Below are 14,884 nucleotides of genomic sequence, written 5' to 3'. Positions count from 1 at the left end.
AAGTAGGAAAAAGTCGTACGCAGTCATTTAGCTCTTTCTCAGGAAAATCTTATTAGAAAGAAGAAAAATTTGATGGCATCACCAGAGTTGACATTTGGAGATGATTTGTAAATTGAAACCGGCTATTTGCCTGGGTTATGATCACATCACAGACTTCCTTGGCCGCAGACACACTTGTCGCAGTTTCCTGAACATGGCATCGTTTGTTTAAATTTACGGTTTCAGAATTTTCGTTAGAGTCCAGTACCTATTTTTCACATCATTAACAGTTTTAACAAAGTTTGAAACATGGCAACACATTTTTGCTACATCTGCCTGCCGATTTTGAAGTTTGTATAAAATATCAACATGAGGCATGATATGATGAAAGAATTTCACCCAGAAGTTGAACTCTTCATCCTGAAGGTACCTGTACAACGCCGATGCTTCTCCGATTGTGATGTCACTTGAAGACTCAGATTCCATCAGTAGTTCAAAGCAATCTATTAAAAGTATATTTTTTCTCGAATACAGTATTGACTGCTCTCGATTTAAAATTCCATCTTGTGGCTCCAGCAGCAGGTATCCGTTTAGCCACACAAACATCTAAAACAGACACTCTTTGGGGTGATCGGGAAAAGAATGCCAGTATTGAAGACAAATTTGCCAAAAAATATTCTTGCTTTCGTGTTTTGTTTAGCAGTTCTCTCCATTATCAAATTAAGTTGGTGTGCAAAGCAATGTATAAAATGGGCGTTTGGGTACACTTCCTTAACTCTCGTATGCACGCCACTGACGGCATCACTCATAACAGACGCGCCATCGCACATCTGGGCAATGAGTTTATTCTTCTGATTTTTCAGAATAACGCCAAGCTGGAAAACAATACATTCTGAAATAGCCTCTGCATTTTGACCAGAAGGATTAAAAAATCCCCAAAACCGATCTGCAGCATTACCTTGCGAATCACAGTACCGGTACCGGTACAAGAACGAGGTGAAATCCATCCGATACATCCGTCGTCTCGTCAGCCATGATTGCTAAAAATTCAGACTCGGATATCTCTTCCAAAATAGCTTCTCTGCATACCTCCAGCATACAATGCAACAATTCTTCCTGGATCATTTTCGATGATCCTTTGAAACACGAAGTAGGCCTACTCTCTATATGTGACTTAAAACAGAGTCTAGTTCACTCGTGTATTTAATTAAATTCAGAAATATACCAGGATTCTCGGGAGTCTGGCCTCTCGTCATGTCCTCTCAACGCCAGTTCGTTTGACCCACAAAACTTAATACAGTCTATTATTCTGGATAGTACTTGCCGATTTTTGCTTACTTCATTGTTATGACGCTGTACATATTCCTCATAGGCCTTACTTAAACCCTGGCGCACATCTACGGAGCCTAGAAGAGCTAAGTCTAGCACACTGTTCACATGTTTTTCTGATTTTTCATGTTTCTTTATTTTATCACCAAGTCTCCTCAGATCACAAACTCCTGCATCAACCCGCGCACCGTTTGCTCCTTCACTGGCACTTCCAAAAATGTCCGACTCGTTGGCTGAACGGTCAGCGTACTGGCCTTCGGTTCAGAGGGTCCCGGGTTCGATTCCCGGCTGGGTCGGGGATTTTAACCTTAATTGGTTAATTCCAATGGCACGGGGGCTGGGTGTATGTGCTGTCTTCATCATCATTTAATCCTCATCACGACGCGCAGGTCACCTACGGGTGTTGAATAGAAAGACCTGCACCTGGCGAGCCGAACTTGTCTTCGGACACTCCCGGCACTAAAAGCCATACGCCATTTCATTTTTACTTCCAAAAATAAGGCATGGGAAACAAAAAAGTACATTTTGAACTTCGCACCCACACAACCATTCGTGTTTACTATATACATCTGGATTGAAAATTCTTGTGTACTCTTTGTCACGGCTCTTACCAGTCTGGGAGATTTTCAATTCTGGGGTAGGTCTTCCTCGAGCTTTAATATCACACTTTTCATTTAGGGTTAAACTGTTAAGTTTGATAGTTTTAAAAACTGCACTGAGTTAAAAATACTCATGTTGTAGTTAGAACTTCTACTATCACGATAGGTGGACAACAAATAAGACACACTGGTCTGCCCGCTAGAGCGGGCTTGTCGGGTGAGCGCCTGAAGGGGGAAGCGGATTCAAAGCCTTATGGCCTGATAACAGAGCCATGTCCTGGCAGTCCCAAGAGAGGGAAGTGGAATCAAAAAGACATTATAATATGAAGAGAAGCATTCAATTATTGAAAATTATTGAAAATCAAGTGTTAAGGGAACTCGCAGAACGGATTGGAAATATTTCCCTATTCAATATGTAATGTTGCTTCGTGTAAATTACGTGTGAAGAACCGGGGGAGGGGGGGGGGGCTGCAGTCCTGCAGACCACCCACTAAATCCGCCACTGATCAGTCTTTTCATTCCCGTTACCTACGTAAAGTTTTACTATCACAAATTCTAATGCACTGACGTGGAGCAGAGGCCAAACTCTACTTCATTTGATGAAGGTTTAACGCAAAGTCGTAACAGTGCTGTAACCAGGATAATAAAAATTACATGTGTGACGGCTAGGATGATTGTCTAGTTGTACTTCGTCTCAAAACAGTAATTGACATCATCGCTTATCGCTGAATGTTCTCCCCACTTCGCCGCCTGCAGCACTGCTGTCGCTGAAAGGCAAAGAGGCGCGCGTTTTGTCGGATTAAAAGCAGCAGCATAACGAATTTTCGTTTTGACCGCAGTGTTTTTGTTAACATTCTCCCATTTTTTCGGCACGGTGACAGTAAATATGCGAAATATACAGTATGGTGTTATTTTTTTGTGAACTGAAAAGCGGAAAGTATTAAGTATAAGATATTATTCTACATGAGAAATAGAACGTGTACTTCGGCAAATGTTTCAAAACAAATGTCGCACGTGATTATGCCTACAACTTGATATGCCCCGGGTTGCAAGTCGGGTTACGCTAAAGAGTCGATATTTTATATATCACCGAAACAACCAACTCTGCTTTCCAAGTGGTCGAAGGCTATTCCACGACAAGATCTGACTTAAGTAGTGAACATGCTCAGGACTTTGTTCCAAAATTAATATTCGACTATGCACGATGCCGGTTGTGTTTCACAATAAAGGAAGAAAAAATATAAGCTGGTACGACTGCATAACATACCCGAAAAAAGTGAAAGGTGTCCAGTTGCTGGGGAGAAGCGTCGGTAAAATTAATGGTTAAATCGAGGGCATTAACACATGAAAAAATTATGTACGGTAGCAGCTTGTATACTTTTAGGAAGTGCATTAAGAAAATAATAATGTGAACCGGAAGCATGAACAGTAAAGCAGTTAACGTCTTTTTTTGTAGGTTTTAACAAATACAGTAGAGACAATACGCGACATTTACGGATTTAGCCTTGATAAAATGGGAGACAATTCGACGGTGGCGCTCCTAGTGACTTGACCTGAAAAGTCGCGCTAAATTCAAATATCAATGGAAATGCATATACGAAAATGGAAAAATAAATTACGTCTAGAAATAAAGTATTATTGAGATATTAACTTCGAAGTTGCTGAAGCAATTATGTACAAATGAATGAAGAATTATTTAAAAGATTATTATTTAAAGACTAAAATTAGACATATAAACAATATGTGAAATGGACTGCTGTGAAATGGGTTGATCTTTCATTTATGCATTACTTTTTTGCTTTAGCATTCCTGTCTGAACTTTTACGGTTAGATTTGTCTTTTTTCTGATTTAAGAAACATTGTATCATCACATTAAGACATTTGTCAATAAAGATATCGGCACATTCCTTACACACACACGCAATTAATTAACATTTAAAAGCTGGACAATTTTCCTCTTAGCCTACTAACAGAAAGAAAATCTATAAAATTCCGGCTTTAATCTGAGAAGAGGGATAAAAGAAAGAAAAGTATGAGAATATTGTCGATAGTGATGCTTTGAGGAATATTTACGTACAATTAGAGTAAAAATGTAACATACCCTTGGCTGTATAGTCGAGGATTTTTAAAGTCGATGGCCTGGAAATGATCTGAACAGATCTTATAATTCTTATATAAGTGTAACGTCCCTTCTTTCTCGTACACCTTATCCAAATCACTTCTGTGACATTTCAAAACCCACAGATCACACCTACACAACACATCGGTATTGAAGGTTAACTGCTGCACTATAGAATAAAATATGCGTATTAAATGTTAAGCCAGTTAAAATATGGGTCGAGCAGGTTAGAAGATTATGAAGTACTATAAAAATCTCTTTGTCACTGGAAGAATATATATGCAAACACAATATTACTTATATTTTATTGTCACGAGGGTAGCGAAAGAAAGAGCGCATTCTTCTTTACTTCATAGTTACTGCAGCCAAACACAGCACATACCTTTCTCCTCATGTTGAGAGGAGATATCAAGGAATGACACACGCTACTATTTAATTATGTCAACTCACTGAAAACGTATAAATAACACCAAAAACTTCACACACAAATACACGTGCTCTTATGACAGAATCAGTAGTTCTCAGGTCTACTCGCTAGAGAGAGCTTCAATAGCTGTCCCTCGATATCTCGCTCATTGTCGCGTATTGTCTCTACTGTATTTGGTTTTAATTATCATTATTATTATTATTATTATTATTATTATTATTATTATTATTATTATTATTATTATTATTAAAGAAATAATCAGTCGAATGGGTATTAATAGCAGGGGGGTGTATTCCGGCTTCCCGCGCATTTGGTAGCAAACGAGTCAAGTCTAACGTGACGTCACTGGGAAGATACAGTGAGCTTTGAACTCGCCACTCGCTTTGAAGTCTTGGTTGTGTTGAGTTTGTGGGTGATAAATAGTAGGCTAAAGTCTATGTTATAAAATCTAACTTGCCGGTGTAAACACTTCGTTTCTCATTTAACAGGCAATTGGTTGCTTTAGTGTTCTACGTATTTAAGTAAAATGAGAAAAATAGAACTAACTGTGCCGTTGCTCTGTGTAATAATATTGGTTACAAAACTGAGGTCATAGTTTACCATCGATTCCCAAAGAATGAGGCACTCCAAAATACATGGGTAGCTGGGTGCAAGCGAATGGACAAGATACATATTAATAATGCAAGAATATGTTCAGAACATTTTCTTTCGGATGATTATGAACGAGACTTGAAAAATGAATTACTGGGTCTCCCAATACGGAAGATATTGAAATCGGACGCTGTTCCATCCCAGAAAATACCGAATTGGCATGGAAATAAAACTGAGGTCCGCCTCTGTGGTGTAGTGGTTAGCGTGATTAACTGCCAGCCCCGGAGGTCCGGGTTCGATTTCCGGCTCTGCCACGAAATTTTAAAAGTGGTACGAGGAATGGGACGGGGTCCATTCAGCCTCGGGAGGTCAACTGAGTAGAGCTGTGTACCATTCTCACCTCAGCCATCCTCGAAGTGGTTTTCCGTGGTTTCCAACTTCTCCTCCAGGCAAATGCCGGGATGGTACTTAACACAAGGCCACGGCCGCATCCTTCCCTCTTCCTTGCCTGTCCCTTCCAATCTTCCCATCCCTCCACAAGACCCCTGTTCAGCATAGCAGGTGAGGCCGCCTGGGCGAGGTACTGGTCATTCTCCCCAGTTGTATCCCCCGACCCAGAGTCTGAAGCTCCAGGACACTGCCCTTGAGGCGATAGAGGTGGGATCCCTCGCTGAGTCCGAGGGAAAAACCAAACCTGGAGGGTAAAGGGATTAAAAAGAATAATAATAATAATAATAATAAAACTTAGGCTAGCGCAGTAGGTCATATTCACTTTCCTTAATCTCGGCTTTTATTTTGATGTTTTTAAATTTAAAATTACATTCAGACTTGAAATGCTTGTTATTAATATATTAATAACATATACCGGGCGAGTTGGCCGTGCGGTTGAGGGCCGCGCAGCTGTGAGCTTGCATCCGGGAGATAGTGGGTTCGAATCCCACTGATGGCAGCCGTGAAGATGGTTTTCTCTGGTTTCCCATTTTCACACCAGGCAAATGCTGGGGCTGTACCTTAATTAAGGCCACGGCCACTTCCTTCCCACTCCTAGCCCTTTCCTATTCCATCGTCGCCATAAGACCTATCTGTGTCGGTGCGACGTAAAGCCAATTGTAAAAAATAAAGTACCGTACTCAGAAACCACAATACCTTTCTTTTCTGTTTAGGTTATAACGGAGGGAGAACACCGCGGTGACACGAGATCGATTAGGAAAAGGGCTGTAACAGTATTAGACTCCTTATCTCCGAAGAAACTGAAACTAGACCAGGCAACCAACACAAAACCCGCTCCTGATCCAGATATATTAATGAAAGAACAGAAATTAAATATATTCTACACAAACATCATTAATAAATGATTCGTTGATTTGAACTCAAGGGTCCCTAACGACGGAAAAGCTCCCTTTAGAAGTGGTTATGGCCTCAAACATCGAAGTCAAGAAAACACTTTAAAAAGATTTTTTGACATTTGCTCGAGTATGCGGCTGGGGAAAAGAAGCAGTCTCCTTCCGTTCCAGAAAGGGTTTTTAATACCCATAAACTCCCTTATTGGACTCTTTGGAGATATGAAAGGCATTAGGGCAAAGTACATTTTGACTTCCAGACTGAATCAGACTGTCTGGACAATTATTTTTCTAGACTTCGGGGTCCCACTCCTTTCGAAGTGAAAAACAGAATGCGACTCTTAATACTAACTGGGAACGCGAACGATATGCCTCTATCTCGTGGAGCCTCTGTTGCTCAGGACAGAAGTCAACTTTCTACATTTTCTGATCCTCTCACACCTGACGAAGGAACTGAAGAATTCCAGAATTTCCTTTCCAGCGAACTTTGCATCGAAGTGACTGACAACCCGTCCGATGTTTTGAGTTTTGATAGAAGTGAAGAAAACTTGCTACTTGATACTGACCTGAGCAGTTTAACGATTTCCAATGAAGATGTAACAGACGATGCTTTAAAATACTTGGCAGTTTACGTCGCCTACAAGTGTGAAAACATTGACAGTTCGTTGGGAACAAAAACGGATTTATCGTCTTGATCCGATACTATCCTTTGAACAAGACCGGATCTCTATCATTTCTTCTTCCCCTCAGTGTTTGGCTACGACAATGGCGTTTGAAGTTATTTTTGCTTCCTTCCACGGACACTGTATTTCAAGGTGCTACAAAGTAACGGAAACATTAACATCAACTATAAGCTCGAAATTTCCCGAACTCGATAGGAAAATCATTGCCTTATATGGAAGGACAAGGACTTTCATTCGTATGAGACATTTGAACAAAAAGGCCAAATGGGAAGCAATGAAGAAGAACCCACTCTGAGTTGTATCGCCGATTACATTTCCTGCCTTAACATAAAAAAAATAAGCTTTAGCCGGTAACAGTGCCGCTAACTTCAACTTTTGAAGGATATTTAAAACCTACCGTGGCAAAAACAGCCCACTGAGCGCCGTAGCCTGCTAAGTCGTGGTAGCCTGCGAAATCCACATCCGTCTTGTCCGATAAAGAAGAAAAATGTTAAACCAATTTTAAGAACTACCTATTCATTGTAATATGATTAACAAAAAACATACCTAACTAAGGTTTACGAGGCTGGCACATACATTATGCACTATAATTTGCCCTACGATAAATATTTTCTATTTTTCTCTCATTCATTAAACATATTCATGATTTAAATAGATGTTCCAAGTCAAGAAAGAAAAACATTCCAGTTTGAAAGCGCAAAAGAAACGATAAATATTACTTTGCATTCAGCATTTAATGCAAGAGAATATTACAGACCGCAGATGTGTTCTTCCCGATGACGTCACAAGCCGCTGACCAATGGCAGCACACATGCTCGGAATGGCCTACCTGTAGAGTATTCTAAGTTCCTTGTATTAATAGTTTAGTTCTTACACGGGTGCTACACAGTCACGGTGCTCCTGTGATGACGTCACGAGCAGGACGAGGGAAAACTAACATCTACTGCGCAACCAATCTGGGCCACCCGTGTAAGAACTAAACTATTAATACCCATTCGATTGATTATTTCTTTAATAATAATAATAATAATAATAATACTAATAATGATAATTAAAACCAAATACAGTAGAGACAATACGCGACACTGAGCGTTATGCACCTGTCCAGGGTTCTAGTGCATAACAATTTATCTTAACTGGCTTATGAAATGGCTATAAGGATTTATTTGACGAGACCCTCAAACAGTCCCTGGAGTCGAAGTCCATCACCCCTACTTGAGTCTTTCCTCGGCTGGCTAAAGAGCATGGGTACGTGGTATGTCCGGAAAGGGGCTTAAACTATTTAATTCTAAGTAGGGGGAAAGAGTCTCGGACATCAGAGGAATGCGAATACACTACTAATGATAAGGAAAATCATCTATTTTTGCACAAACACCTTTAATTTACTAAGGAAACACGCCACACACAGATATGCCGGAATATTTACATATGCAATAACATTAATTCATAAATTAGGTCTGAGCTTTGAATGTCCTTTTCTGTCTCTTTCAGATTAGCATTTATCACTTCATAACCTTCAAATCATTAAAATACATTGAAAGGGTGTCCCCTTCCAGAACTATTTAGCACACGGAAGATCTTATCATATATTAAAAACACTTTAGCACACGGAAGATCTTATCATATATTAAAAACACTTTATACACATTCAGATTAGCATTTATCACTTCATAACCTTCAAATCATTAAAATACATTGAAAGGGTGTCCCCTTCCAGAACTATTTAGCACACGGAAGATATTATCATATATTAAAAACACTTTATACACATCTTACACAAAGGCATATCTTCTTTACGACGTGAATTACTTCATTCAATTTGTATATCACGTGTTAATTGAGGGTTACTGCAAATTCGCTGAGCGCATTTTAAACACATGATAGTTATGTCACATTGTCTACGTTAATGAACTCACCACACTTATCGTGCGGAGTACTAACTCCCACATAACACCTGTTTCATTGGGATTGTCTATGCAGTAATATAACACGCGACATTCCATTTCAACGGTGTCCCTAAAAAAAATACATATGGCAACTCGGCAACCAGCATATCACATTATATGACGTATAATAAATATTCACTTGAAGAAATAATATAATATTCTGCACTTCATTTTCCTGGAAAGAACAGTATCTGGCAAGACCCATCTCATTTGCCACGCGTGGGCAACAATCCTCGCCAGAATCTGGGACTCGAACCCCGGACTTCCACATGTGAGGGTATAATAACCTGAAAATCCTATAACGGTTTTTACTTTAATTAAACACAAATAATAGAAAGATGGAAGGATTTCACTCATCTATAATATCTGGAACCTATCGACGATGTTATTTTCTTAATTTATGCATGTCTCCGTTATACGAGAAGAAGAGAAGAGCGAACCAAATGTGTCTCCCCTCTCAAAGTGGTGAACAAACATCGTTTGGGGTCTAGCTTCCCCCATCCCCTCATAAAACTGTCAAGCGAGTCGGTCACGGCCATTCGCTCGTTCTCTATTTTTTCTGGCAGAGCAAAGCTCCAGCCTTTATCTGCTATTCTTAAATATTCATATCATCGCAAAGACATTCTTTCTTTGCGATTCACTTACGCTATCAGCGTCACATCACACATATGGCCTCAATTATCTTGTTCACGAGACGGCATTCTACGTCGCCCCACATATATATTCAACAGGGGAATTTACTTATTTAAGCACCACTGTACTTTCAAATTCACGAGCCTACAAATCAAGTACCGTCCTCTCAGTCCTCATATTCCGAAACCAGGCATATTTTAAAGAGCAGACTAACCTTCAGGATTTAAAAAATTCACAGTTAACCGCGATCTACATAATTCAATTACACCCCCATACACTCCTTGTCGTCTTGAAGTTTGCAGTCTTATGTCTATATAGGAGGAATTTCTACCATTATGTGACGTGTCATCAAGAATAACTAATCTGGAATTCGTGTGATGAATCATAGCATTTAAAGTTAGCTTTGGACGATAAGATCATACTACGAAATGTTATTCCCTTTCATTTACGTCACATCACCTGTAAATTATACTAGGGCCTTATAACTACCATGCAATATCTCCCATAATGAATGAAGTAAGTGGTTCAAGCCACGAAGAAAATCTCACAGAAAAAATCTTACAAAAACTATAATCCCTCTGAAACCTCGGCTTAGTCAAATAATATTCAAAGTATTTACATGCAAATTATTTACTTATTCAACTGTGACTTTAACTATCAAGGTAATAAATTAAAATGTACTCAACGCTCAGATGTCTGCAATCAGCTTTCCTCAGGAAGCACAACCAGGGTTTAATCTGCCATCAGGACGTCTTCACTTGCGATGGCCCCCAGAGTCGTCCTATGTCGGTTCATCTGCATGTTGGTTGAATCCTCGTCTGGCGTCGGAAGGTCCAGAGTATCCCTGATGCGTTGGAGTGACTGTACAGCGGACCGCTCGCCAGCCCTCTTCAAACTTGAGGCTCTCGGAGGTCAAATATGCAAATGAGGAAGAAATAATTTGTCATAAATGCACTAATTGTGTCATGCATTTATAACTTTGTTATGACTAAGGATACTCATAAATTCGAGCTCCCTAGTCCTATATCGGTGTTTGACCTGCAACCCGATATCGGTACCTTCATTTGCATACTCCAGTTCTCCACAAGTAATTTAATCTCGGAGCATCACACACTAGCCAGTCACAACCACAGGATATGAACGTTAGATATTAATATATATATAATTTTTTTTTTTACTGGCCATTAATCGACCTACTCCGTTTCACTAACTATTGATATAATACACAACTCACTGCGTTTGAGAGAATACGGAGAGTGCCGCCCGATCTACTAAAACGATAGCTGATAAGTCGCTCACTGTTATCGTTGGTTCAAGCATTACTGTAACACTGTTATCGAACCATCTCTTTATTGGATCACTTCCTTCATTTATCCTCGATTATAGATCGTTTATATATCTCGTATAATGCGGCACAGTCCACTATATTCACTTAGATCTGTTTTGTAACTGTGCACGTAATAATACACTTCAACCGACCACCTCTTTTTACCACCCCGCGCCTCTCTGACACATAATCAAAGTAAAATTTTATCACATCCAGATCATAGCAAACTGCATTAAGGAAGTAACATTTATTTAGCACACAGCGCACTGTCACTCACTGTGTGTTGTCATTTACCACTACATAACACTGTTTGATAAGGAACCTTCACAATGTGAAACACTGAATATTAAAACTGACTGTTCGCTAAAGAATAGCTCTGCTGATTAGACCGAATGCACTGGATATACTGTGTATACTCCCTTCTTGCCACTCGCCTTTATAGTGGAAAGCCATATTTTTTTGGAGGGGAATCAGTCCACGCCCCCTTGTCAAACATCGGTCCGCTGGCAGGTATATTTAAACGTTGAATTTAATGTCAAATTAAAGCCTGTGCATCCCTCTTTCCACTGATCAGTTTTCGTTCCGAGTCCTTCGCGGGTTAGTCTATAATCATCAAAGCGTCAGTATCAATTCTCAGTAGGTGGAGCCTGATTCCGGGGATTTTTCAGTTTCCCTGGTCCTGTCAGAGTCGGGCATCTGGTTTTACTCTCTTCATGCCATCAACTATCTGCGTACTTCCTATTATTCTTATTATGTAAAATGGTTCTCTGCATGATAAATCCACATAAAATCTCCTCATTCATCGAAGTCGTAACTCGAAATTATCCATCAAGTATTTCCGAGTTATTAATGTTAATACCCTCGAAACAGTTGAAAGCTACGCATTGGTACCACTAGATATTTAGGGGAATACATGGGGTGATATCGTCTCGTATGTTGAGACAACTTCTTTGAGGCTGTTTCGTGACCTCACTTCTCAGTCATGTGACAACTTTCTTGTCCCAGTTCTCTCACTCAGAGAGAGAGAGAGCGAACTCCACTTACAGGCGCTTGTACTCCCTCTTTTCCCAATTGCGCGCAACGAGAAGAGGGGCGCGCTACTCTACCGCGTGCGGCTCGAGTCCCGGAACCGTCAAGAATATCCTCGTTTGGCGGCTATTTAACGTAGAACTGCGCGGAAAACAGCATATTTTCTATGCAGGATGCTTCTATATACATATGACGATGTCATGAACGGTTACAATTAGTATTATTATTATTATTATTATTATTATTATTATTATTATTATTATTATTATTATTATTAAAGAAATAATCAATCGAATGGGTATTAATAGTTTAGTTGGGCCGATGACCTTCGATGTTAGGCCCCTTAAAACAACAAGCATCATCATCATCATCATCATCATCATCATCATCATCATCATCATCAATAGTTTAGTTCTTATAGTGTTTAAGAACCTTGAGTTCTTACTATACTCTGTGAATGTCGTTAGCATTACTTTTTTGTGGCACAGTGCTAGGTGGTACCGGTCAGTATATAATATTTGGTTGCACAGCTCACACACACAAACTAACGCAGGGACTGTGGTACGATTTGTCCATACATATCTTGTAGGGGAAGCCGTGAACGGTGAATCGTGCCACAATTTCTGTGGGTCTTGATTTTCCTTCGTCCAGTGTCTTTCAGTTCTGGCACTCGTTTTGTAAAAGTCTAGTTTTATCTTTCTCCTTTATGTTAGTCTCTCTTCTTTTCACGTGTATAGTAACGGCCAACTAGACCCGCGATGCACTATAGCTAGCGCGTCGCATCAAGTTGGCCGTGGCTTAGTGTATTGCCCTCAGAGTAGCCCGCCTGGTGGCCATGATCGTTAAGGCATCAAGTCTCTGTGGTCTGACACGGTGGTTAGCCGGTTCGAATCCTGCTGGTCGAAAAGATTTTCATCATCAGAATGTTGGCCAGCAAGGTGGGAGGTGGTATACAATTTATAATCACCAGATTGCGTGTCAAAAGCCTGGATTCAATTCCAGACCTGTCCGCAGTGTTCATGTGGAGTGAGGGCATATGACGACGTTGATGGGATTCGTCCGTCGGATGGGGACTTAAAGCTTTGAGAGCAGACATCGTGGTGCTATTTTACACGGATAGGCTACGTGCCGACACAGGATCAGTTTCTCAGTATTTCAACATATTGAATAACGTATAATAGTTAATGATTTTTCTTTCACAATGAATATGGCATATTTATTTATCGTATCAGAAGCTCTAATATATACAGTCTACATATAAATACAAATTTGTACAAGCAAAATAAATATATAACAACGTAACAATCATAACATAAAAGAAAAAAGGCCCCATTGCGATAGATCAGGGCTATATAGGTGACTTCCTTTCGAACACCGGTGCTTGGAAGAGTAGTTTATTATTTTTTTGTTATTCTTTATTATTATTTTTCTCAAGATCACAGTAAACAAATACCCAATCGATCCGTTGAATGAGAAAAATAACATCGTTCATCTTAAGCCACACACACAAACTACTACTAACTTTAAAACAAACAGACATTAGTTAATATACATAAAAGAAATAAAAGAAATAAAAGGAAGAATAGTATCTGCGTTGGTTCCTTAATGTGAAGACTGTATTTTAAAAATGGCGAACCACAATGGAAGGGTCTAAGGAGACCACAGAACATGGCAGAAGAACAAACTTATATGGTTGCTGACCAATAGTCAGCCACTTTCAGGGACTCTTGTGTTGCTTGCAAGAGGTCTTTCTCTTTCATAGTACATGTAGTTGGACACAGTTTGCATTGGAGAAGTTGATTCGTTGTCTGTGGAGAACCACAATATGGCATGATGATGTACTACTGTTTATAAATTACGTTGGATATTTTCACATTTTCATGAAAATCACCATGAAAAAGAAAAGTCATTAAATTTCTTTAGCGAAAAAGGCCTGCCTGGGCGAGATAGTGGAGTCATAAAGAATCATTGCTGTTATAATTGATAGGGCTGACAGATTCTTTGTGGAGAAAACCGCTCTTGTGGCTGCTGCTGTTCTTCCTTGAATACGACATTTTATAAAGATTTTGTTGCACTTTGGAGGTGCAACTGAGTTTGATAAGCCATCAGTTTTGTGCATTACTGACAGATCACTTAGCTCTAATGGACACACATATTTGAGATATTGATAAAGTTACTGACGAACCCGTTGCTGGAGCAATATTATTAAAGTCTAAATTGTAAAACCTCCGGAATGTTCACCGACTCCTTTCGAAGCAAGGACAAACACATATCGTAAATAAACAGTCACGGGTCAGTAACTACAGTAGAGTGCACAATCCTGAAACACCGCATAAGGAATGCACTGTTTTAAGTCATTTATCGAAACGTGAAATTCCGTATGAAATTATTTCACATCTCACCGAAGGCGTAACGTTAGGGCCTGCAATGGCCCCTCAGACTTCCTTCGAAAAGATATATCTAGCCTAACGTCACTCTGTGCGGAAATGATCAGGACGAGTTTGTCAAAATAGTTTTTTAAATTTTCATTTCTTTGCCAGTTGATTGCATCAGCAGCTTCTTGTGTCGATTGTAACGCAGCACAACTATAAACGATGCCTTGCCGTCTGTCGCAACACTGTGACACGCTCTTCGAAAAAAACTTACACCAAATTATTTAAAAATAATTACAGCAATGAAAAATGCTACCAAAATATCATATGTTGATTTGAAAATTATACTTTCTTGTTGTGTACCTGAGATCGTATAAGGCACATATTTTGTAGACATTTACTTTTGTCACACATTCATTCGACAACAGTGTATATTGCCAATAAGAAGTAGTAGTAACAATCAGTCAACTCAGTTTCGAACGAGCACTCTTCGCACGAAGTTAATCAGTT

At 39.6% G+C, this 14,884-nt stretch overlaps 1 protein-coding gene across 6 annotated transcripts in view; it reads right to left on the bottom strand.

The window, feature by feature from the left end:
• The window catches only part of LOC136857275 (ornithine aminotransferase, mitochondrial), a 181,669-nt gene that overhangs the window by 106,014 nt on the left and 60,771 nt on the right, over positions 1–14,884 (bottom strand). Inside the window, exon 1 of one of the 6 annotated variants that reach the window (XM_067135797.2) lies at positions 11,251–11,353. The exons of 1 other annotated variant lie outside the window; for it this stretch is intronic. In XM_067135797.2, coding sequence (XP_066991898.2) covers positions 11,251–11,263 — 13 coding nt within the window. In that variant the 5' untranslated portion in view covers positions 11,264–11,353. Of the gene's footprint in view, positions 1–10,327; positions 11,214–11,250; positions 11,354–14,884 lie in introns of those variants that run through there. 4 more of the 6 variants (XM_067135798.2, XM_067135799.2, XM_067135800.2 and 1 more) reach the window with 4 other exon arrangements.

Source organism: Anabrus simplex, chromosome 1, assembly GCF_040414725.1.
Source record: "Anabrus simplex isolate iqAnaSimp1 chromosome 1, ASM4041472v1, whole genome shotgun sequence".
Classification (NCBI taxonomy): Eukaryota; Metazoa; Arthropoda; class Insecta; order Orthoptera; family Tettigoniidae; genus Anabrus; species Anabrus simplex.
The sequence above is the reverse complement of the archived record's forward strand: the minus strand, read 5'-3'. Positions and strand labels throughout refer to the sequence as shown.